This window comes from Oncorhynchus gorbuscha, linkage group LG02 (assembly GCF_021184085.1).
Source record: "Oncorhynchus gorbuscha isolate QuinsamMale2020 ecotype Even-year linkage group LG02, OgorEven_v1.0, whole genome shotgun sequence".
Taxonomy (NCBI): Eukaryota; Metazoa; Chordata; class Actinopteri; order Salmoniformes; family Salmonidae; genus Oncorhynchus; species Oncorhynchus gorbuscha.
In genome coordinates, this window is record NC_060174.1 from 45,932,526 (window position 1) to 45,959,314 (window position 26,789).

General features: G+C 41.6%; 1 protein-coding gene across 5 annotated transcripts; it reads right to left on the bottom strand.

Moving 5' to 3' along the window:
- Nucleotides 1–802: 802 nt before the first annotated feature.
- Nucleotides 803–26,126, bottom strand: slc23a4 (solute carrier family 23 member 4). 5 transcript variants are annotated; one of them, XM_046310924.1, is made up of 13 exons: nt 22,708–23,483; nt 22,420–22,579; nt 18,898–19,032; nt 18,370–18,527; nt 11,089–11,248; nt 9,147–9,328; nt 8,522–8,642; nt 7,688–7,844; nt 5,742–5,995; nt 5,425–5,589; nt 4,743–4,851; nt 4,461–4,556; nt 803–2,330 (listed from the first exon to the last, which is right to left on the bottom strand). In XM_046310924.1, the coding sequence occupies exons 2-13, from the start codon at nt 22,465–22,467 to the stop codon at nt 2,077–2,079; spliced, it is 1,839 nt and encodes a 612-aa protein (XP_046166880.1). In that variant the 5' UTR covers nt 22,468–22,579; nt 22,708–23,483; the 3' UTR covers nt 803–2,076. The 5 variants fall into 5 exon arrangements, with proteins under 5 accessions (XP_046166880.1, XP_046166872.1, XP_046166854.1 ...); XM_046310916.1 differs by having other exon boundaries at nt 22,763–22,825; XM_046310898.1 differs by lacking the exons at nt 22,420–22,579; nt 22,708–23,483 and adding an exon at nt 25,617–26,126 and having other exon boundaries at nt 18,370–18,473.
- Between the last annotated feature and the right edge of the window lie 663 nt (nt 26,127–26,789).

Genomic DNA, 26,789 nt, shown 5'->3' on the forward strand with positions numbered 1-26,789 from the left:
TACTCCGGAAAGTCAATTATATGTGATTTTTCATGGAGAATCATATTTGCTCATCTTGAAAATATACTCACTGTACTGTACTTCTATGTGTGTGCTATTGCTTTATGCATTCATGTGAAGCATCAGATGATCAGTGGCAATTGTAGTTGAGGTAATTAACTTGAAAGGTTTTATATTATGTTGTCTACTGTCTTCTAGTGGACATTTGAAGGTAGCATTGATGGTCTCAGTACATTTTCAAACAAACCCTGAAGGAGAACAGTTAACTTAGTTCATTTTTGACTGGCAGTATTAGAATTGACTGGGAGGCATCTGGCATTAGTTTGAGAAGAATGCCATCTCCTGGCACATTGCAGTAGGACACTGAAGCTGATTCCGTTCTTATGCTGACCAGCTCGCTACCAAAGATTTCTAGAACTGTGTCGCTACTTAATGGTAACAGTAGGTCAGGGGAGACTACTTCAATAGAGGATGAAAGCAGAGAGGCTCAAACAGTGTATCTGACAGTAGACGTGCCCGAGCTGGGTGAAAATGTGGACAAGAAACAGTGACCCTAGCCATACAACTGTGCTTCCATGAAAAGTCCCTTAGATAACACATTGCAATTGATTCATCATAATGTGATGAGAACCATATGTTAGTGAGAACCATATGTTTCCCCCTTGTGGTTTTGTTGCCTACAGTTCTATAATTCTGTCAGTACTTAGGCATGTCCTGATAAACGTTCCTCACGTATTTTAGTTTTTCAATAGATAACTTAAGTACTCTTCCATACTTTCTACATTAAGGACACAACTAGGTATATTTGGACATGGCTGACTTTTATTCAAACAGCAAAAAGACAACCACCACCTCCCCTTTTACATGAATAACGTTTCACTAGATTTACTCATATAGAAAGAATTTCACATCCTCACATAGACTGAGGTATTACTAATAGGGCTAAGAGGTGTAACCACATTCAATTTGGCAACTCTTTGAATTGGAGTGTGACACAAAGCAACCCATTTCTTTGTGTTTCCCCTGTGAGAATAACACACCGTTTATAAATCGTGTATATAGTATGACATTAAGACAAATCTTAATATGCAATAAATATGGTTCAAGCCACATGCTCTGCAGCACATCACACAATGAAACCTTTGGCAAGACTTAGAGAGAAAAGAGTTAACATTCTTTCTCGCTCTCCCTCATTCAGCCCTTTTACCCACCAGCTGTTAGAGTGAAGAGAGAGATGACGTCAATGGTGAAGCCCACCTTTCAGAGCGCTATAGAGGATGTGAATGTACTCTTTGAGGTGAGACATTTTCCCTTGGATATCTGTCTCCTGACCTCTGATCTTTCCAATCGCCCGGAGGACTTTGAGTGCACTGTGCTGACCACTGGCAGAGTTCTTTCTCAGCTTTTACCGAGCCATCAAGCAGGACCTGACAGTGACAGCTGAGGAAAAACCTCACAGATAAATGATAGCTCTATGTTGTGGATTGATACTGTACTGATACATATTGTCGTCTTCATTTGCAGGGCTCCATTGGTCTCCATTTTTCAAAACAATTCCATTAATCATTAAAGGTAGTGTCAAGAATGATTTCATTGGCTACCTTTGTACTATCATATCACCGAATCAAAATTACAGTTTGAGATATGATTAAAATGTATTGCAGTTTAGATTTTTGTTAGTATTTAAAACTCTTGGAAAGGTTTATTACTAGTGCTACCCTGAACACACTTGGAAATGTAGTTCTGAAAAAAAATCATTATATTTACAGATATTATTTTTGAAACTTTAAGTGATTTTAGTCCAATTATTATATGGCTCCTATACAGTGTGTTATCAGTAAAATACAAGTTCCATTAAAAAAAAATGTATATTTTTACAACACTTTACTGTAAAAAAAAAAAAAAAGATGTATTACAACACAAATGTATTTACACCACACAAATGCCAAAATATTATTGCCAAAAGTTAATTTAGAAAATGTATAATCAAATCTTTACAAGAACGGGAGGACCATGTCACGAGAGCTGCCTCGCTTATTGTTGTTGTTTTAGCCCGTGTCTGGTCCTGCACAGTGTTCATAGGGCCACTGATCTGATAACCTCTGGCTTCACAGGCTGCTGCTTGGTCGCCAAAGAGTCCACCTTGGCCTCGTCCTGTGAGCTTGGTGCATTTGGAGGGAGGAACGGCACATATCGAACCCAGGAGAAGGAGGAGAGACAAGAGCTAATTCCAAATGGAAGGTTGTACACCTCACTGCTCTCCAAAGTGTTGCTGGAGTCATCAAGGGGGATCTTGTTCCAGTCCACGATGCCCCGCTCCCGCAGGGTGCCTGTGTGGCCCAAAGCAATGGAGTAGAATGCTTCAACTCATCCATAACAGAGACTGAGAACAGGCTATGATATTGTAGAGATGAAAGGGGACTAGTGCATTTTACTCCATGTGAAACGGTTGGATAGATACAGTGTTCCCCATCCTCCCATACTGGAAACGTAATTTAGTCAAATCTGGGATACTCAAATGAGTGAAATGTTACATTTGTATGTTACTGTATGTATTAATTATCTAGGTGGCTAATGCCAACGCTAGCTAGGTGGCTAACATTAGGGTTAGTGGTTAAGGTTAGGGTTAGGATAAAGTTTAGGTTAGCTAACATTCTAACTAGTTCAGGGATGCAGTCACCTGTCACCTTGCGGTGTCAATCGTAATTTTGAAACCTAAATAGGTGACCTACGTGATTCGTGTAGATCTGATGAGAAAAGTAACCAGAAGTTTGAAGTGAGGGAGAAAGTGTGGTGGAACAAGTATTGTTAGCATTGTTAAGTATCTTGCTAGCTGGATCGAATTATCCGTTAGCTAGCCAGAGAAATGTTGAGCAATATTAGCCAATTTAACTGATCAAATAGAGTTCATGGTGTGAAAATTAGCTGGCTAATAAAGTCAGACAACGTTACAACATCAGATGAGCTAACATTAGTAACCTAAGCATTTGATTATAGCATTAACTGGTAACGTTATATGACTCCTTGCCATTCCTTAAGTTATAACGCGTTAGTTGCTTACTGGACCGTGGCAATCTGTGTCAACTGTTAACTAGTTAACTAGCTAACGAACTAACTACTATATGTGAACTAATGTTTTCCCTCTACAGTATGTGGTTAATTTTCAGAATGAGAGAATTGGGTGAAAATGAGGTGTTGCTTGTTAAACAGTTATCTGGAGCTGGAGCTGGGCCTGGCTTAAGCTGGATGCCATTGTAGAGGTGAAAGGAACACCACACACTCCTTTCGCAATACAGTGGATAAACAGGGGTATGCCACGTGTACTCTCTGCCTGAAAGAGTTCAATTATGCCAACAAAGGGTATCATGCTCTGCGGACACATTGTAGAACAGATGTCCAAAGGCAGAAAGTGTACAATGTAATAATGTGCAGTGTAGCCCAAGATATTGCTTTTGTTGTTTTGAACTTGACAGTAAACACTTGTGTGTGAGTAAGGTGGGATTATTCAATGTTTTACTCAGTGAATGTTATTTTTGCACACATGTAGCCTTGGGCACTTGATCTATGTCTACTCTGATTCAGAGGGGTTGGGTTAAATGTGGAAGACACATTTCAGTTGAATGCATTCAGTTGTACAACTGACCCTTTCCTTTCCCTACTATAGTGGCCACTATAATAGAGCAAAAAATGGAATGCCTGTTTCACTCTATTTCTACAGCTCCTGAGTGGCGCAGTGGTCTAAGGCACTGTATCTCAGTGCTTGAGTTGTCACTACAGACACCCTGGGTCCAAATCCAGGCTGTATCACAACCGGCCATGATTGAGACGCCAATAGGGTGACGCACAATTGGTCCAGCGTTGGTCGGCGTAGGCCGTCATTGTAAATAAGAATTTGTTCTTAACCGACTTGCTTAGTTAAATAAATAAAAATCCCAAGTGCTTTATTTAGATGTGTGTGGTCACAGGCATTCTATTATAAAGGCTGTCATGGTTAACTGCAATATTAGTGCATTGTTTTTTTTTCTCAAGACTTGAGTGTCATTTGCAGTAAAGTCTAGGCAACAAATAACATTGGGTTGCTTTCTTACATTATTTTTGCTGTGAGTTAGGTTCACATTAACCACTTTATTTTACACACAGAGACTGATCATGTAGATCATATTCTTTGTTGTTTAATTAGTTAAAATCTGCATAAAATGCTAAAGTTGTCTGCGATGAGATTCGAGTAGTTGCAAGGTGGCTAAAAAGTAGTAAGTAGTTGCAAAGTTGCTAATTAGCTAAAATTGTCCATGATGAGATTCAAACATGCGACCTTTGGGTTGCTATACATTTCTTTTTGCGTTAAGTAACCATTCGTCTTGTGTAAATCATACCAACGTAGCATATCATACTAAGTTGAGTGTCCCGGATGTTTCATATAGTCTATGAAACCAGGCTGGTCCTCCTGGGTGGAAGCTTACCTGGAATGGTGTTGTCAAGGAAGAACCCAAAGAAGCCTCCAATAAACATGCTAGTTGTTAGAAGCACCTGCAGCAGTTGGTCCAGCTCGACCACACCTGACAAAGAGAATACAGTTCATCACACTGGGCCAAGTCACATACTAGAGGAATCTCAGATCTCAGCAACATGACCTCCACTTGCCCTCTATTTTGTTCTTCTGCTGAGCTTTTTCCACCCAGCTTTATTTGTAAGGAATTGTGAATTTTCTTAGTCAGTGTTTCATGCGTTATCTGCTCTGATACCTGTTGCTATGGCATCCGGGTTCTTGAATATCCAGTTTGGAATGACAAGCCCGGAAAACATGGAAAATCCAAAGATAAACACGTTCCGGGAGGAGTTCATGTCTGCATACTGTCAAATGATAAGCAGAGAAAAGTTGACAGAAAAACGCCACAAAGTCATTAGGGTTGTTTTAATTCTAATAACTTTCAAAACATTGTACCAAAAACGTATTAACAGATTTCTTGCTTATTTTGAAATGAGCAACCTGAATTTTGCAACCCTACAAGCAGAGTTGGGTAGATTACTTTCTAAATGTAATCTGTTAGTTACAAGTTACTTGTCCAAAATTGTAATTTCTAACGTAACTTTTGAATGACCCAACCTGAGTAATGCAATCTGATTACTTTGAATTACTTTTGGATTACCTTTACCGGCATTAGAAGACCAATACAATCCATCAAACTCATTTGGTGTGTCAGAATAGTGGTCTCTGACTCAGGTGGAACAAATTTAAACTTCCGCCTTTCTTCAATCCTTTCTGAATATAAAAGTAATCTGATTATAATATTTTTGCTGGCAATTTAACTGAAAGATAAGACATGACAGGTAAGACATGACTGAAAAAGCCTTCATATGTAAAATGTCTCTATAGTGACCATTGTACTATTCAACGTGTAAATAAACCTAGACAACTGCGTTTACCTGCAGATTTGAAACTCCAGCTGCAGAAATGACCCCGAACATGACCAAGAACATTCCTCCAATCACAGGTGTGGGGATGGTGGTGAAAATTGCTCCAATTTTACAGAAAAGTCCCATGATGATCATCAATGCCCCACCAGCAACGATCACCATGCGACTGCCCACCTGAGAGAGAAAGAAATAACCATGTCTGTTGAGACTTTATAACACCCAATAGCTTGTATAACTTCCATATTCCAAAAATCATTGATTTATCTATAATATGCTCAAAATTGTATTACAGTCTAAATCTAAAAACAGCCTCTAGCCCCTCTTACCTTGGTGATGCCCAGTGCACCCACATTCTCACTATAGGAGGTGGTTCCGTTGCCCGTGCCCCAGGCCCCAGCCAGCAGACAGCCAATCCCCTCAATGCCAATGCCCCTGTTGATGGCATGCTTAGGGGGTGGAGGGGCCCCTGATAGTCTGGCACAGGCGTGGTAGTCCCCCACCGACTCTATCATGGAGGATAACACCCCAGCCAAGATCCCTACCACTCCCGCCAGGCTCACAGTTGGCAAACCCCACTGGCCTGAGATTGGAATCAGAATAAGGGGTTCCAGTTAACATAGAACACATTTGGGTATTTCTATTCATATACAGTGTCTTCGGAAAATATTCAGACCCCTTTACTTTTTCCACTTTGTTAGGTTACAGCCTTATTCTAAAATTGATTTAATCGTTTTTCTCCTCATCAATCTACACACAATACCCCATAATGACAACGCAAAAACAGGTTTGCTCATTTATAAAAAAATGTATAAATTAAATATCACATTTACATAAGTATTCAGACCCTTTAGTCAGTGCTTTGTTGAAGCACATTTGGCAGCGATGACACCTCAAGTCTTCTTGGGTTTGACACTATAAGATTGGCACACCTGTATTTTGGGATTTTCTCCCATTCCTCTCTGCAGATCCTCTCAAGCCCTGTCAGGTTGCTGCACAGCTACTTTCAGGTCTCTCCAGAGATGTTAGATAGGGTTCAAGTCCGGGCTCTGGCTGGACTACTCAGACATTCAGAGACTTGTCTCAAAGCCCCTCCTGTGTTGTCTTGGCTGTGTGCTTAAGGTCGTTGTCCTGTTGGAAGGTGAACCTTCACCCCAGTCTGAGGTCCTGAGCACTCTGGAGCAGGTTTTCATAAGAGATCTCCGTACTTTGCTCCATTCATCTTTGCCTAGATCCTGATTAGTTCCAGTCCCTACTGCTGAAAAACATTCCCACAGCATGATGCTGCCACCACCATGCTTTACCATAGGGATGGTGCCAGACGTGACGCTTGGCATTCAGGCCAAAGAGTTCAATCTTGGTTTCATCAGACCAGAGAATCTTGTTTCTCATGCTCTGAGAGTCTTTAGGTGCCTTTTGGCAAACTCCAAGCGGGTTTTCATGTGCCTTTTACTGAGGAGTGGCTTCCGTCTGGCCACTCCGCCATAAAGGCCTGATTTTTGGAGTGCTGCAGAGATGAGAGAACCTTCCAGAAAGACAACCATCTCCACAGAGGAACTCTAGAGCTCAGAGTGACCATCGGGTTCTTGTTCACCTCCCTGACCAAGGCCCTTCTCCTCCGATTGCTGGGCTTTGGCTGGTGTTTCCAAACTTCTTCCATTTAAGAGTGATGGAGGCCACTGTGTTCTTGGGGACCTTCATTTTTTGGTACCCTTCCCCAGATCTGTGCCTCAACACAATCCTGTCTATGAGCTCTACAGACAATTGCTTCGACCTCATGGCTTGGTTCTTGCTCTGACATGCACAGTCAACTGTGGGACCTCATATAGACAGGAGTGTGCCTTTCCAAATCAATTTACCACAGGTGGACTCCAATCAAGTTGTAGAAACATCTCAAGGATGATCAATGTTAACAGGATGCACCTGAGCTCAATGTCGAGTCTCATGTAAATAAGGTATTTCTGTTTTTTATTTTAACCATTTTATTATGGAGTATTGTGTGTAGATTGCTAAGGATTTAAAAAAAAATCAATTTTAGAATAAGTCTAACATAACAAAATATGGAAAAGTCAAGGGATCTGAATAATTTCGGAAGGCACGTTCCATAACCGATAAACCATACATATTAGTTACCCATACAGCACTAACTACTGAAGGTTGGGTTAGGATTGTGATAAGCCCTGAGTTTTTTGACCATGTGGCCATACCAGGAAAAACTGAATATCAGGTTATGGAGTTATTGCTTATGATCCCACTGAGCAGCTGTGCTTCGTACCTGGATATGGGAATCTGAACCAAGGGGCCTGGCTTATGACATCCCCCTTCAGGTCTGTGCGAGCCAGGTAGCCGTACTGCTCCGGCTCGGAGGGCAGGACATTAGAGATGGTGAAAATGTAACAGATCAGCCATGACAGTGTGATGCCAAGGAGCACCTGAGGAAGAAGTCACACACAGTACTGTACATGGAAATACTACACCAGTCATTATCAGGACCAGGAGTGTTTCCAGACCACAGGAACTGACCAGGGAAAACTTTGGGCTATATAAGGTCCATAAGTGAACAATGAACAACTTTGAGTCTTTGGCCTCGATTCAATCAGCTCGAGGGTAGTGGATAGTTTTGCGTTGTTGGAGGTGTAACTGCAGTATGAGCTGACAAATCAGTGAGTGGCTGCTCGTGTGACACCAACCAATCCCTTCCTTATGATCCCTAAAACGTTAGAAGTTCAAAACGGTGAAAGAAAGAGTAGGCTCTATCGATTGTCGAAATTATGACAGGCTAATGCATGTTTTCATGTTCATTTGGATGGGGGGGGGGGGGGGTTTATAGCCTATCAGTCTAATTGCGGTGTAAACAATAGAACATCACGCATTTGAGTGGTTGAACTTGTAGCGCAGCTTCATGAACTTCTTACATGGCTGCATGGGATTTGTCGGCTATAAAGTCGGGTGTAGTTTTTCATCCAATAGCAATGTCACGCAGGGAGACACTTGTGGATTGACAGCTCTAACGCATTTCCACACCCGACACCTCCAAAACAACCGCTGTGCAGATGTCGGCTAGTGCGGATCTGATAGAATCTAGTCCTTTATTTTCCAATGGACGTACAGGGAGAAGCTGGAAGATGTAGATCCTGGAGGTGTGGAGTTTCTTGGTCTTGCTGTATGTGGGGAATGGTACAGGGATGTGTCGGAAGTACTGGGAGAACAGGATGATCAGAGCAGTTGTCCTGTAGGAAAGAGAAAAACTCTTCACAAAGCAGAATGAGCCATCCAGTGGTGCATTTAGAATGGGTAAGATTTTTCATAGTATCCACTCAAAATCCACTCTTTAGGTATTGTTTTCATTAGTCCACTGCTGATACAGTCCCAAAATGTCAAGTGTCACATCATGATGATGTGGAAAGTGACACTGCTTCTTGAAAGTCCATTATCTTGACAACTTGACTGCAACAGTAGACTAATGAAAAAAAAAAAAAATATATATATATATATAATTTTTGAGTGGATTTTTCTTTAACTGGTTCTCACAGCGCATGAGGTCTCCTAAATACCTGTCGTCTAGGTGGGACTCTTATGACTAAAGAGGCTTCATGCATAGCTTTTTACCCATAAGAGTAGGAGTAAAATGTCTCTTCTCAGCACTTATGACAAATCTTCTACTCTGAGACACTTTGTGGATATGGGCCCAGTTCAACAGTTGATAAATACAGGCTTGTGGGGAGTTTACACACATAGTGGAGATGCCCCAGTGGTTCCCTGCGCTCATTCCAGCCGAGTCATACAGGGACAGGCCAATCAGAGAAATGGTGGGTGCGATGGTAAGGGGGCCAATAAATCGCATGAAGAAACCGATGAGTCCAGAGAAACCCACCAGCACCTGGAACAAAGAGCCCACCATGATGGAGCCCTGCAGCTGTAGAGGAATACAAACACACCACATGAGCAAACACACATCAATAAACACACATCAATAAACACAAAATAGTTTTTAATCTTTATTTCATGTGAAAAATTAATGTGTATACAATATGTAAACTCAGCAAAAAAAGAAACGTCCTCTTACTGTCAACTGCGTTTATTTTCAGCAAACTGAACATCTGTAAATATTGATATGAACATAGGATTCAACAACTGAGACATGAACTGAACAAGTTCCACAGACATGTGACTAACAGAAATGGAATAATGTGTCCATGAACAAAGGGGGCTCCAAATCAAAAGTAACAGTCAGTATATGGTGTGGCCACCAGCTGCATTAAGTACTGCAGTGCATCTCCTCATTTTTGCAGTGCATCTCCTCCTCACCAGATTTGCCAGTTCTAGCTGTGAGATGTTACCCCACTCTTCCACCAAGGCACCTGCAAGTTCCCGGACATTTCTGGGGGGAATGGCCCTCCGATCCAAAAGGTCCTAGACGTGCTCAATGGGACTTAGATCCGGGCTCTTCTCTGGCCATGGCAGAACACTAACATTCCTGTCTTGCAGGAAATCACGCACAGAACGAGCAGTATGGCTGGTGGCATTGTCATGCTGGAGGGTCATGTCAGGATGAGCCTGCAGGAATGGTACCACGAGGGAGGAGGATGTCTTCCCTTTAACGCACAGCGTTGAGATTGCCTGCAATGACAACAAGCTCAGTTTGATGATGCTGTGACACATGGATCCTCTACCTCCAAATCGATCCTTCTTCAGAGTACAGGCCTCAGTGAGACAAATCCGTGAATAGTCACTGAAGAGCACTTTTTTGCCAGTCCGGTCTGGTCCAGCGACGGTGGGTTTGTGCCCATAAGCAACGTTGTTGCCGGTGATGTCTGGTGAGGACCTGTCTTACAACAGGCCTACAAGTCCTCAGTCCAGCCTCTCTCAGCCTATTGCGGACAGTCTGAGCACTGATGGAGGGATTGTGCGTTCCTGGTGTAACTCGGGCAGTTGTTGCCATCTGTCCCGCAGGTGCGATGTTTGGATGTCCCGTTCCTGTGCAGGTGTTGTTACACGTGGTCTGCCACTGCGAGGATGATCAGCTCTCCTTCCTGTTTCCCTGTAGCGCAGTCTTAGGCGTCTCACAGTACGGGCAATGCAATTTATTGCCCTGGCCACATCTGCAGTCGTCATGCCTCCTTGCAGCATGCCTAAGGCACATTCACGCAGATGAGCAGGGACCCTGGGCATCGTTCTTTTGGTGTTTTTCAGAGTCAGTAGAAAGGCCTCTATAGTGTCTTACGTTTTCATAACTGTGACCTTAATTGCCTACCGTCTGTAAGCTGTTAACGACCATTCCAGAGGTGCATGTTCATTCATTGTTTATGGTTCATTGAACAAGCATGAGAAACAATGTTTAAACCCTTTACAATTATTTGGATTTTTACTAATTATCTTTGAAAGACAGTGTCCTGAAAAAGGGACGTTTAGAGTTGAGACTGGTGTATCAAGGGTTATCAAAAAATGATCAAATTGCTCTTTCTTTACATTATTGTCATTTAGGAGACACTTTATATTTCAATCACATTACTAAAAGGCAGCAGGTAACCGAAAAGTTGCTGGATCGAATCCCCAAGCTGACAAGACAAAAATCTGTGATTCTGAACAAGGCAGTTAACCCACTGTTCCCTGGTAGGCCGTCATTGTAAATAAGAATTTCTTCTTGACTGACTTGACTAGTTAAAAACAAATCACCTCTCGCATGCGGCTCTGCCACACATCTATGTACACAGGAGAGGTGGTGTTGACCAGGGAAGTGTTCTGGGTCCAGGCAGGGCATGTCCACTCTGGCATTGACAGCATAGCCATGGAGGGAGCTAGAAAGGCAAAGGTACCCCCCTGAACAATGGGCAGTCTGAGGGATAGAGAGAGATGGGAGATAGAGGGGAGAGTAAGACAGATACCTTAAATCACAAATTGCAGAGAATAGATGTTCAGGCGAGAATCTTTAGATTGTTACATAAGGAATTCTTCCCCTTTATAGTATAATCAGAAACAGACTTGTCTTGTGAAGTAGTAGTTGGAGGTTATGGTTGGTCAGGTTGGACCAGAGATGAAACAGCAACACTGGCTCTTTTGCCATCTTCATGTTCTACACAGATCTGGGACTAGGTTGATGGTTGGCTTTTCTGAATAATGATTCATCAAGCATTTGCCTGCATGATTATGGATTCAGGTGACCTGTGCTCTGTGTAAGGTCTCTCAGCTTTTGCTCCATATACCTTACTATCACTTTGGGTAATCAGAATTGCTCTAATCCATAAAATAAGTCCAGAAAGGAGAGAGCTTTTGCAAAATTTATGTCCAAAATAAACTTAAATACAGTACATACCCTTCAAATTAGTTGATTCAGCTATTTCAGCCACACCCGTTGCTGACAGGTGTATACAATCAAGCACACAGCTACAATATCCATAGACAAACACTGGCAGCAGAAAGGCCTTACTGAAGAGCTCCGACTTTCAACATAGCACTGTCTCAGGATGTCACCTTTTTATCAAGTCAATTCATCACATTTCTGCCCTGCTAGAGCTGCCCTAGTCAACTGTAAGTGCTGTTATTTTGAAGTGGAAACATCTAGGAGCAACAACGGCTCAGCCGGGAAGTGGTAGGCCACACAAGCTCAAAGAATGGGACCACCGAGTGCGGAAGTGTGTAAGCGTGTAAAAATGGTATGTCTTCGGTTGCAACACTCACTAATGAGTTCCAAACTGCCTCTGGAAGCAACATCTGCACAATAACATTTCATCAGGAGCTTCATGAAATAGGTTTCCATGGCCAAGCAGCCGCACACACAAGCCGAAAGATTACCATACGCAATGCCAAGTGTCAGCTGGAGTGGTGTAATTGCCATTGGTCTCTGGAGCAGTGGGAATGTGTTCTCTGGAGTGATGAATCACGCTTCACCATCTGACAGTCCAATGGACGAATCTGGACTTGGCAGATACCAAGAGAACGCTACCTGCCTCAATGCATAGTGCTAACAGTAAAGTTTGTTGGAGGAAGAATAATGTTCTGGGGCTGTTTTTGTTCCAACTTCTAGTGGAAGGCCTTCCCAGAAGAGTGGAGGCTATTATAGCAGCAAAGGTGGGACTAACTCCATATTTATACGCCCATGGTTTTGTAATGAGATGTTCGATGAGCAGGTGTGCACATACTTTTGGTTATGTAGTGTACAATACATTCAGAAAGTATTCAGACGCCTTCCCTTTTTCCACATTGTTACGTTACAGCCTCATTCTAAAACGGATTCAATATAAAATGTTCATCAATCTACACACAATGCCCCATAATGACAGAGTGAAAACAGGCTTTCAGAAATATTTCCACATAAAAAACAGAAATACCTCATTTACATAAGTATTCAGACCCTTTGCTATGAGAGTCAAAATTGAGCTCAGGTGCATCCTGTTTCCTTTGATCATCCTTGAGATGTTACTACAACTTGAATGGAGTCCACCTGTGGTAAATTCAATTGATTTGGAAAGGCACACTCCTGCCTACATAACAGATTGACAGTGCTTGTCAGAGCACAAACCAAGGCATGAGGTTGAAGGAATTGTCCGTAGTGATCCGAGAAAGGATTGTGTAGAGGCACAGATCTGGTAGCAAAAAATGTCTGCAGCATTAAAGTTCCCCAAGAACACAGTGGCCTTTATAATTCTTAAATGGAAGATGTTTGGAACCACCAAGACACTCCTTTGAGCTGGCCGCCTACCCAAACTGAGCAATCGGGGGAGAAGGGCCTTGGTCAGGAAACCGACGATCACTGACAGAGCTCAAGAGTTCCTCTGTGGAGATGGGAGAACCTTCCAGAAGGACAACCATCTCTAGCCAGACGGAAGCCACTCCTCAGTAAAAGGCACAACACCCTGCTTGGAGTTTGCCAACAGGCACCTAGAGGACTCTCAGACTATGAGAAACAAGAATCTGTGGTCTGATGAAACCAAGATTGAACTTTTTGGCCTGAATGCCAAGCATTACATCTGGAAGAAAATTTGCACCATCTCTACGGTGAAGTGTGGTGGTGGCAGCATCACACTTTGGGAATGTTATTCAGCGGCAGGGACTGGGAGATTAGTCAGGATCGAGGGAAAGATAGAGATCTTGATGAAAACCTGCTCCAGAGTGCTCAGGATCTCAGACTGGGGCGAAGGTTCACCCTCCAACAGCACAACGACCAGAAGCACACAGCCAAGACAACGCAGGAGTGGTTTCGGGATAAGTCTCTGAATGTCATTGAGTGGCCCAGCCAGAGCCCTAACTTGACTATCGAATATTTCTGTCGAGACCTGAAAATAGCTGTGCAGAGACTCTCCCCATCCAACCTGACAGAGCTTGAGAGGATCTGCAGAGAAGAATGGGAGAAACTCTTCAAAATACAGGTGTGCCAAGCTGGTAGCATCATACCCAAGAAGACTCAAGGCTATAAATCGCTGTCAAAGGTGCTTCAACAAAGTACTGAGTAAAGGGTCTGAATACTTATGTAAATTTTAGATTAAAAAAAATCTGTACATTTGCAAAACTTTCGAAAAACCTGTTTTTGTCTTGTCATTACGGTGTATTGTGTGTAGATTGATGAGGGGGGGGAATTAATTTAATCAATTTTAGAATAAGGCTGTAATAGTTTCCAAATGCACTGTGTGGTTCGATCTTGAATTGTGGTGGCATTTGCATCCTCCGTCTTTTGCAACCATGACCACCCATACGTAGAATGTATGCACACATGACTGTAAGTCGCTTTGGATAAAAAGCGTCTGCTAAATGGCATATATTATTATTATATTAAACACACTGGAGTGGCTGCTCGTGGGTTATTGAACATCGAGCCACACCCGTCTCACTCGAATTATAAATTCAGAATGAGAAAGTGTAGGTTATAGAGAATTATTGTGACACAAAAATAGAAAATCATTCAATTAAATAATGAGGAATTATATTAGCCAAATCGAGGTGTAAATAAGGCTAGCCAACATTTTACATTCCATCGTTTTAACACAGTTCTACCTTTGACACTGCCAAAACATCTGCTATGCAGGTATTGGCAAGCGCAGATCTGATATAATCTAAATTTATAATCTAAACGAAATATGTTAAGATTTGTTAAATATTTTCAACATTAGTGTACTGGTATATTGCGATCATCTTTGAATTCTGGGACTTTGTTTTGTCAATCTATTTGTGTAAATGATTTACATCTCAGTTCCAAAATACTTCAAATAATATCTCACAGCTGTAATGTGCTAACTGCTAAACCGACAGGATTTCCGGTTTCTAATTTTTCAAATCTGGAGTCAATCTGATTTGTGCTTCATGATATTAATTTGTAAGTATTTTTAGCATTAGCATGCAAGTTACAGTGTGGACATATTTCAAGCAGCAACTTATGTTATGGAGTGAATCTGATGTATGGTTCATGAGGAGAAAAGAATTGCAGATGGTTTTGAGCATTAGCATTACATACAGATGTAGGGATCTTAATTTAAACCAGTTTGCTACAACAGGAAAATAAGAGTGATCAAATTAAGTGATCAAATCCTACATCTGTAAGTCTTTGTGGAGTGGCGCTACAAAGGGTTTAAATGGACATGTAAAATCAGATTTGCTTATTTATCAATAACTCAACCAATCCCTTAGTTTTGCTCGGACTAAATCAATCTTTGCTTGAGTTATTTGACCATGTCAACTTTGCTGTGAACCCATAAAAAGATGATAGAATGTTTGTTCCACTTTGACATTGGACTACTTTGTGTAGATTGTTGAATTGTTGAATTGTTGTGTTTACAAACGAATCCATGTTAATCCCACTTTGTATCACAAAATGTTGAAAACCCCTAATTACAAATAGTAACAAACGTTGTTTATATTGAACTGTTTATCAATGATAAAACATAACGCAAGTCCTTTATACTGCAACATATGTTTATGCATTGTTTAAAGTAGTTAGGGCAAGCAAATTGGCTTGTTGGCATCTCTATTATTTTGAATGGTAGAAAGTAAAACAAACATATTTACTATATTGCATAGATCACTAAAACAAAGGCTACTACAATACATATTTGTTTGACAAATATAATATGTGTCCCTTAGTTTTATGTAATTGGTTTTAAGACTTCGCAAATCAGTCATTACGGCGCAGTGGTCTAGTGCACTGTGTTTCCTCCAACACATTGGTGCGACTGACTTCCTGGTTGGATGCGCGGTGTTAAGAAGCAGTGTGGCTTGGTTGGGTTGTGTTTCAGAGGACGCATGGATTTCAACCTTTGTCTCTCCCGAGCCCGTACGGGAGTTGTAGCGATGAGACAAGATAGTAGTTACTAACAATTGGATACCACGAAATTGGGGAGAGAAGAGGGTAAAAAAAAATATTTAAAAAGAAAATCACTCATTACAAGGATTTACCAGGACCTTGAGCATTCCCTGAAGTGGGAAACGGTTATTGCGGGAGGGATCTATATTAAAGAAAATTATGAGCTAATCACACCTTTTTAGTATGTCATACATTTCAGGATTCCAATGATGATATGGGTTGTCTAAATTCAAAGTGTCATTGGTGTTACTCAATTTAAATGAACGAAAATTGCATTGTGAGCTACATGTATTAATGAAATCACATTAGGCCTCAGTTTAAGAAAAGCCTCAATTACCTCAAATGAGTCATTGGTGTTACAGTCATTACTACTCCTACTGGTGGCACAGTGTTGATAATGGTCACAATTATTTCAAGTCATTAAGCTGCCATATTAGTTGATTTAGAATGGGAGGATGTACATTTAAATTACAAATATAGAAAATTAAGTACATGCTTTCTAATCTGCCCAAATGCCACCAGAAATTAAGAACCGCCCATTCAGTATATTCTTGAAAGTGTATTATCAGATATCAGCTCATCATGGTCTGGATATAGATTACATAGATGACATAAGAACACAGTTAACCTAACCTACATAAGCTTGACAACTACAGTGCCTCCAGAAAGTAGTCACACCCCTTGACTTTTTCAACATTTTGTTGTGATACAAAGTGGGACTAACAATAGTAAAGAAAACAATTCAACGATCTACACAAAATACTCCAATGTCAAAGTGGAACAAACATTCTATCATCTTTTTTTTAACGGAAACAATATATTTTGATTTCATTAGTATTAAACCCCTGTGTCAATACATACATTAGAATGACCTTGGCAGAAATTACATTACAGACATAGTCTTTCTGGGTAAATCTGTAAGAGTTTAGCAAATCTGGATTCTACAATATTTGCCCATTATTCAAGCTCTTTGAAGTTGGTTGTTGATGATTATTAGACAGTCATTTTCATGTCTTGACAGAAATTCTCACGCCGATTTAAGTCAAAACTGTAACTAGGCCACTCAGGAACATTAAATGTCATCTTGGTATTTGTGTATTTGGTCATGCATTTTAGGTTGTCTTGCTGAAAGGTGGATTTGTCTCAGTGTCTGTTGGAAAGCAGACTGAACCAGGTTTTCCAATAGGACTTTGCCTGTGCTTAGCTACAGTATATTTATTTTATTTTTATCCCCAAAAAGCTCCCTAGCCCTTGCCGATGACAAGCAAACTCATAACATGATGCAACCACAACCATGCTTGAAAATATACTTGTCTTATTATAAAGAGTGGTACTCAGTGATGTGTTGTGTTGGATCTGCCCAAACATAATGCTTTGCCACATTTTTTGCAGTATTACTTCAGTGCTTTATTGCAAACAGGAGGCATGTTTTTGAATATTTTTATTCTATAACCGTTTCCTTCTTTTCACTTCGACATTTAGGTTAGTATTGTGGAGTAACTACAATGTCGTTGAGCCGTTCTCAGTTCTCCTATCACAGCCAGTTAACGCTGTAATTGGTTTATAATCACCATTGGCCTCATGCTGAAATCCCCGAGCGGTTTCCGTCCTCTCCATCAACTGAGTTGGGAAGGACGGCTGTATCTTTGTAGTGACTAGGTGTATCGATGCAGCATCCAAATTGTAATTAGTAACTTCATCATACTCAAAGGGACATTCAACGTCTGCTTTTTTATTACATTTTTACTCATCTACCAAAAGGTGACCTTCTTTGCAAGGCACATAGATGGGGGTAGTCATTCAGAAATCACGTTAAACACCATTATTGCACACAGAGTTAATCCATGAAATTTACGGTATTATCTGACTTGTCGAGCAAATCTTCACTCCCAAAGTATTCAAGGTTGTAACAAAATATGAAAAAGGTATAGGGGTGTGAATACTTTCTGAAGGCACTGTATACTTCACCACTCCTCCTGCATATGACCAAGCTAATCTCTTCTATTGACCCCGTGCCAATTCAGGCTCGATGACCTGGAATTGTATGAGTGGGGGAGCTGAGCTCCATTACCAGTTCTTCCGTTAGAGATTCAGCTCTTGATGGCTTTAATTTCACAAAGACCCAGTGCCCAGTCGAGAATATGCTATGGTGTGAGGCTAATGCAGCACACTGACCTGAAAAACTGGCTCTGAATATCAGAGGCTTAGAAAGAAACGTGAGAGCTCATACTGTACAACCTAGCTAATCAGATGCTTCAGCAAAATCAATCTTTACAATAAACGATAGTCTACTGCTGGATCTCCTGGAAAGCATGACAACCAAATCAGATATTGTGTTTTGCCTTAAGTAAAATTCCAGGAAATTGCCATGGATTTTATTGTACTTTGCTTTGATTCCCACATGACAATACAACAAAGAGACGCCTCGCCCCTTTGATGTCTGGCAATTCATGACTAGTAGATTGCCTTATATAGTGTCATGGTTGGATGACTCCACCTTGATATTGCCCAGGATATATTATCAAGGACAATCTTTATTGACCAACTAAACAATAGACTCCCTTGTACCTTCTCCCTGCTTTTGGCCTCATTTATTTTGACAGACACTCTGTTGCTGTTGAATAATTTGTCCAAAGCCATATCCAACCAACCACAGCTTCACTCACCTGATTCCGAAGGTGACCTGCAGCAGGGTGCACACGCCTGACACAAAGAAGATGGTGCTGATGAGGTGACCCTGGGTCAGGCCATCGTGCTGCAGACACAGACCCTGAGACAGGATCAGAGGGATGGCAATTATCCCCCCAAACGCTGTCAGTAAATGCTGACGAGAGGGGGACATGGATGTAAGAGAGGAAGAAGAGATGCACTCATGACTGTTACATCACTGATACTGAGGCCAAGGTGAGCAGATGAAATCACAGGTACAGGAACAGTACTTGCCATCAGCCTCAACAGAACTCAGTTGAATCTCTTAAGATCTTATTCTTGAGGCCCTCATGTGACTGTGATTTTAATTTTTCATTTGCAGCCAAATTCATCCTCAAAAACTAGGTTAGTTTGACTGTTCATCCAATTGATTACATTGGCTGATCAAATCAATGGAATCCCAAGGAGGCCCAACCTCTCCAACCTCAACCAGTGAGAAGGGAACCCTGTGGCCTCCAATAAAACAGAGTAGGGATTGGATTTACCTGGATGCCCAGGATTATGCATAGGTACCAGGCTGGGACGTCTGTGACACAGTAGGCCAGCTTGTTCTTGTCATCCTCCTCAGAGAGGTCAGAGCCCTCTCCATCATTCTCCAGCTCACAGAAATGCCCATGAATCTACAGGACAGATAGCAACGTCTCATTCATTAGGACAATGGAAAACATTTAATTCTGCAATGGAATAGGAAAATGTGAGTCTCCCATTGGCTAATCCAGGTAGTACCTCCCTGTTTCCGTGCATTTTCTTCTGTTTAATCCCAAATGGGCTGACTCACAGGCATAACATTACCCATACTACAGGAATAATACAGGCATAATATCACCTAGAACAAAAGCGTATCAGTGATAACTAGGGTTACAAAGCTATCAGTAACTGACCAAAGTTAACGAAATCTTTAGTAATTCACCCATCGCTCAGCCCCGCCCGGTTAATTAGAATTTTAAAAATTAAAAAAATCCCTCAACAGGCTCTACATTTCAGAAATCACAGTAGCAAGTAATCCTGGTGCACTGTTAAATTATTTTTACCATTTCAATATTTATTTTTTGAAGAAAACTTTGCCACGGCCTGGCTTTGTGATTTAAACGTGAGTTTGTGCGAGGTGTCCGACTCGACGACAGTTGCTATCCATTGGAGCACTGCAATTGGTTGCCCACAATTCTGAGGTGGGGCATAGCGACAGGTCAATTAGCAGGTAATCTATGGTAATTTTGGTTATTCATACTTAAATTCAAGAGAAAATAGCCTAATTAAAAATAAACATCTAAATCAACAATGGCAAACTCTTGACTTGTTTCACTTGCCACAAGTTTGGCAGCACAACATTTATAACAAAGACTTGACTTAAAAGAAATAAGTGTGTAAAAAAAATAAAGGATATCATGCTGAAACCCTCATATTAAACACCAATGGTATTCACTAAGTTGGTTTATATTTTGGATCATGTTTTCCAACTTTGTCATTCTATTATTACATTTTGTATCATCTTGTTTGATTGTTTTATATATTTTACATGTGACAAGGCCACACAGAGGGGGTGGCATGGTAGCCTAGTGGTTAGAGCGTTGGACTAGTAACCGGAAGGTTGCAAGTTCAAACCCCCGAGCTGACAAGGTACAAATCTGTCGTTCTGCCCCTGAACAGGCAGTCATTGAAAATAAGAATTTGTTCTTAACTGACTTGCCTAGTTAAATAAAGGTAGAATAAAATAAAAGACGACGAGAGATACAGACACCTGTGATTATCTGAAGTACCCAAAAGGGCCACTAGATGTCTTGTGATAAATTAAATATAATCCTTCAAAGTTACCATAACGCATGGCATAATATTACCCATAACGTAATATCACCCATAATATAGCATACAACCCAAAGGGGTTTTCAATGATTTACTGAAAGTGTTTGTTTACAGTCAACATTAAGACATTCTAGAATCCCATGTCACGTAAAGTAGTTGTTACGAAATCCCTTTTTGGCCCGGCAGTCTAGGGGGAGATGGTAACGAGACCCGTAACACAACTCATGCAAATTATAATAGTGACAGAGTGAAAATGCAAACGAAAAACCACAGACAACTCAATTACCGTCAAACACTCAGGGTTTATTTGAAAACACACGGTAAAGGGGGTGCAGAAAAAAGGGCTGAGCTGGACCCAAGGAAAGAAACAAATATCCCAAAACACCCCTAAGCTAGACTAGCCTACTACTATACAGCTAACGAACTAACCAAAAATACAGTGGGTGGTCCACCCAGTTCTACCTAGGGTTCTTAGACAAAGTAGTCCTATGGGTAGTGTATGCCCATGGGCAACTTGTCTTGGTTCCCCCTTTCCCACCATCAAACACCATAACACAAACAATACTCACAGGTGGGGACAAAGTGATCTGGAGGTGCTAACACAAACAAGAGAACTACTAAGAGACTGTATGACAGAAGTAATGAGCTCCAGAGGAAACAACTGAATGGGTTTTTAAACCAAGGGAAAGGGGATGTGATTGGGTAATGGAAACAGGAGGAGGTGTGTCTTCTGATTAGCGACTGATTGATGACTGATTGGGGAATAATGATTGCCACCTGTGAGGAGGGGAGAAGGAGAGAAAAGACATACACACACACACAGGATACACACACAGAATAGCTGTATCCGTAACAGTTGTGCACCAACGCTAGCCTATCAGTGTTAGCTGAATAGATTGCCTCAGAGATGCATGTAGCCTGTTGGCATGCGTTAGCAGTAACCGTTTATTTTAAGGTATTAGCAAATAATTGGCCAATAAGACATGACTTCTGATAACACAACACTTTTCACAGTCAATGATTTGCACCAGAGAGCCGTACAGTATGTTCGTTACGCATGAGGGATTGGAATGTTGAGGCTCAGGTGATCATCAAGGCTGTACCATAAGTAAACAACTCTTCTCAGCCTACTGAGAATGAGCACCTTCATTCTGCTTCACCAGACCCATCCTAGAGTACAAATTCTTTCATTTAAAAATATACATGTGACTGTTGGGTTGAAATAGCATTCATGTAAACAAGCCCCATTCAAAGGTGCTCAAGTCACTCAGTTCTTATGAATTCACTCTGACTTCTGGGAAATGATGACTATTCTAGACCGTTTTTACAAAGGTAGGCTTACGCAATCTGGAGAGCACCACCTGTGTTATGCTATGTGGTTTGGTAAGAGGAAGAGATCAATATATTACCAAGGCTGAAAATCACAGGGAATTTGTTTCTTTGTTTGAGTTTACACATTAATCTATGTCAAAACCTATACACAGGGTCAGGGAGTAATGGATCACATGTAATCCATTACATGTAAGGGATTACAAAAAAAATGTTAACTGTATTCTGTTATGTTACCAGCAAAAATATTGTACTCAGATTACAGATACTTTTGAAAAAGTAGAAGATTACTTTTAAATTCAGAAAGGAGGTTTGCAAAAAACAATCTTTGCAATTTAATTGTATTATTATATGTAGTTGAATGTGATGGGTTAGAAGAAGCCTACATAACCAACCAATAAAGTCAAATGTAATATCCATATATGGCCAGCTATGTAAACTTTAACATTGGTCTATCCTGCAATAGATGTTGTTCAATTGGTAACATACATTTTTGTCTTCTTCTAATGCCTCTAGAGGGGAAAGTAATCTAAAAGTAACTGAATGTAATCAGATTACGTCACCGAGTTTGGGTAATCCAAAAGTTAAATGACTGATTACAATTTTGGACAGGTAACTAGTAACTGTTACAGATTCCATTTAGAAAGTAACCTACCCAATCCTGCCTATACATGTAATAGGTTGCACTTGCAAACCTATGTAGCCCAAAATGTAATATTTGTATAGATAAACATCTCTAAAAGTTCCAGGCTTAAAGCCAGTACATGTAACATGTCCTGCCTATACAGTGTGTGTGTCCAACATAACCTCTACTCATAGCCACAGCAGAAAATGTCAACATAATCCTCCAGAAGTGGAATAAATGTGTACATACTCACAGCAAATGTGTCGTTTTCGAGACCATTGCTTTCCTTCTCTGGAGACATGGCTCCAGTCTGGACTCAGCTAGGATGCTGGGTCCTGTGAGTTATGAGTGAAACGTCTCAACAAGAAGTGTACAACCTCGACCTCTCTTTCTCTGTCTCTCACAATGGTTAACTATTGGAAACAATAACACAATAAGAGACCGTAGCACTCTACTGTAGTACCCATTTGTACAGTATAATGTATTGTAGAACGGCCCCAATGTATCTACAAAAGATAGGTATGCCTGCTCAATGCATTACATTTCCATCCAGGCGTTAAGAAATGTCCCCTTTGTAAATAAACTTGTCCACTCGCCTGACCGTGTGTTTGCCTCTAGTAGTGTCTCTGTTGGCTCTCTCCTTTCACTTCAGTGATAATCACTTGATTATATAATATATGACTGGCCACCTTTAATAGCCCCTCCCCCATCCTCATTTATTGTGCTGTCAATCTTGCTCAGATTGGAGAGAAAAGAGAGTGTGTTTGTTCTCGAAGTTCAGCGGGTGGCTTAGGACCATGCGGACGCCTTGGAGCGGGCCTGAAGTTAGAGCTATGGAGAGAGCAGATCCAGTGAGGGAACGCTGAACAGCGTGACTTCTCTCTCAGTTGAGTTGACAAAAGCAGTGCAGTAATGGAAGATGGCTAAGTAACTGCTGTTTGACTTGACAGGAAACTAAACTATAGCTTTTGTAGGATAGCACAAGGCTCTTCAAGTGTTGTTGCAGTGTTCCTAGACCCTGAGATGTGTTTAATCCCTGAACTAGTGTGTAGCAGCTAATTTCTGTATGGCATGTGTTTGTCATAGAATGTTATGACCAGGAAAGTGCACTTGAGTAAATGAGAGATACAAAGTATATTGAAAGCAGCAGAATTGAGCTTTTTTCCTGGAATCTAGAGCCATAATGTTCAAAATATGTCTATTTTTCTGTGTATCTAAGCATATCTCTTGATCTGTCTAAATCCACCATTCTGCACTAACTGTCATTTTTATTCAGACAATTTGGAACAGCACAAATAAGTAATCATAATCATAAAACTATATAAACCTAAAAATACAAAAATAAGACTCAAAAAGACACTCGAGCATCAATACATTACCCATCCCAACAACACTGTTGTCGTGTCTTTACTATCATTAACTGAAGACTGATAGTTTTTATAGCTCAGTTGGTAGAGCATGGCGCTTGTAACGCCAGGGTAGTGGGTTCGATTCCCGGGACCACCCATACGTAGAATGTATGCACACATGACTGTAAGTCGCTTTGGATAAAAGCGTCTGCTAAATGGCATATATTATTATTATTATTTTATCAAAGATTCTCTGTAATTAGTTAGTGCGCGATCAACCGATTAATCACGTAACTAATTAACTAGGAAGTTATCATTTCCTAAAATAACTTTTCAGATATTTTATCAGATATTTTATCTGATCAATTAGTCTTCGAATTAATTAATTATTTACTGTACCTCACGTTAGTCTCATTCCAAACGCCGTAAATTGTTGGTTATCTGCACGAACCCAGTCTTCACTATGAGTCATCCATACATCAATTGTCTTAAATTATTTATTTATTACTAAGTAATTCACAAAAAAAAAATCTAAATCAAATGTATTTATATAGCCCTTCATACATCAGCTGACATCTCAAAGTGCTGTACAGAAACCCAGCCTAAAACCCCAAACAGCAAGCAATTCAGGTGTGGAAGCACGGTGGCTATGAAAAACTCCCTAGAAAGGCCAAAAGACACTGTGGCCCCATCCGATGACACCCCCGGACAGGGCCAAACAGGAAGGATATAACCCCACCCACTTTGCCAAAGCACATCCCCCACACCACTAGAGGGATATCTTCAACCACCAACTTACCATTCTGAGACAAGGCCGAGTATAGCCCACAATGATCTCTGTCACAGCACAAACCAAGGGGGGGCGCCAACCCAGACAGGAAGATCACATCAGTGACTCAACCCACTCAAGTGACGCACCACTCCTAGGGATGTCATGAAAGAGCACCAGTAAGCCAGTGACTCAGCCCCTGGAATAGAGTTAGAGGCAAAGAATCCCAGTGGAAAGAGTTGAGCCGGCCAGGCAGAGACAGCAAGGGCGGTTCATTGCTCCAGTGCCTTTCCATTCACCTTCACACTCCTGGGCCAGACGACATTCAATCATATGACCCACTGAAGAGATGAGTCTTCAGTGAAGACTTAAAGGTTGAGACCGAGTTTGCGTCTCTCACATGGGTAGGCAGACCATTCCATAAAAATGGAGCTCTATAGGAGAAAGCCCTGCCTCCAGCTGTTTGCTTAGAAATTCTAGGGACAATTAGGAGGCCTGCCTCTTGTGACCGTAGCGTACATGTAGGTATATACGGCAGGACCAAATCAGAGAGATAGGTAGGAGCGAGCCCATGTAATGCTTTGTAAGTTAGCAGTAAAACCTTGAAATCAGCCCTTGCCTTGATAGGAAGCCAGTGTAGGGAGGCTAGCACTGGAGGACCGAATGCACCCCTGACGCAGGGATTCGGAGACATATGTTTCCATAGCCACCGTCTCCGCCTGTGACAGGGGATACACGTGACTCCTGGGAAGTGTGGCTTCTACCAGAAGATTATCGCACAACCCCCCCCCCGTCGATGGGGTGGTAATTGAGTCGCCTTATATTTGGAGAAGGCGAGAGCCAAATTGGCATATTCGGGGGGAATGCGCACGGTGCAGACCTGGTCTGGACTTTCCACGGTAGTAACACCAACAGAAACCCCTAAGCACCTCCCTGAGCACTCTCGCGACCACCCCGTGAGAGCACTCCATTGCCATGAATCAGTGGGGTCATGACAAGCTAACCAGGGTAGGCCTAGCACCACGGGAAACGCAGGAGAGTCAATGAAGGAGAGACTGATTCTCCCTGCGTCACCATGCCCAGAGGAGCGGTGGCCTCCCTAATCAATCCTGACCCTAATGGTCAACTGTTTAAGGCGTGAACTGGGAAGGGCATAGCCAATGGAACGATGGGGATCAATAAACTATGGGCGAATTATCTGTCTATAAAATTCCCAGCCACGCCTGAATCGTTGAGCGCCTTATGCTGGGAATGCGGGGAAAACTCAGGAAAAGTAACAAACAAATACATGTGTGCAGCAGAGGGCTCTGGGTGAGAATGGTTCCTTCTCACCTGGGATGACGCCAGAGTGCCCTGCCTGCTGCCTCGACCCCCAGAGGAACCAACCCGACACCGACTGGCAGTGTGACCTCTGTGGCCACACACGGTGCACGAGACGGTACATCCTCCGGTCTCCCTGAGCGCAGCACCTCCCAGCTCCATGGGCATCGGTGCGGACTCCTGTCTGGACGTCCGTGGGTGGCCAACGGGTTATCCAGCCGAATGGAAAGGTCCACCAGCTGGTCGGAGGTGAGGGTGTTGTCCCTGCAGGCCAACTCCCGACGGACATACTCGCGCAAACTGCAGCGATAGTGGTCGATCAGGGCCCTGTCATTCCTGGCGAGGGCGTTGGAGGGACTCTCTGTCTCTCCCAGTGGTCCATCGTCTCGACGACGCTGTCTATTCTGCCCTTGAGTTGCGTTCCCATGCAAAACTAGACAGATAGCTAACAACTAAGTCTTCAATAAAACTCCCAAGGCGTGACTTTTCTTGAATGAATATATTGAAAACGTTTATGTTGTGAAACTGCAAAATACAGAAAAGAATATACTTTAGTGTTCAATTCACACCGACATACTGTAGCTGTACATTAAACATTTGAAGTTGCATAAATACAAAGCACGTGCTAAGGTACCATGCATCTGGCATGATGCCAAACCATATATCTAATTGTTAACCATATGGTAATTGCTCCTTTCATTACTCTAATAATGTATAACCATCTATGTAGAATAACAAAGCATATTACACTAGAAACAGTAACAAAACTACAGTATTGTATATTTTACAATTCGTTTGCATGACGCATGAGCAAAGTAATACAGCTAACGACATACACAAAAGGCATTGCAATTTGTGAGTAAATGCAACCAACATTGATATGTAAGAAACTCTATCAATAACAAGATTATTATCATTAGCTAAATGCTTGAATTGAACTTACAAACAAATATTTTTCCAAGGCTGAAGCGTGACAAGAAATAACTACATTGAAAGACCTGCACCGTAGCGTTGCTTGTAGCTGCTTCTATGCGTGCAAAACCAATTCTGAACTTCCCGTTTGCGTTGTCTCTCTAAGTACCAGAAAGCGCCACTAGGGGGCAAATAACACCATTGAACACAATGAAAATCCAATTTAACCATTGTAATAAAATAATCTGTTATCTTCTAACAGGATGGCAGCAC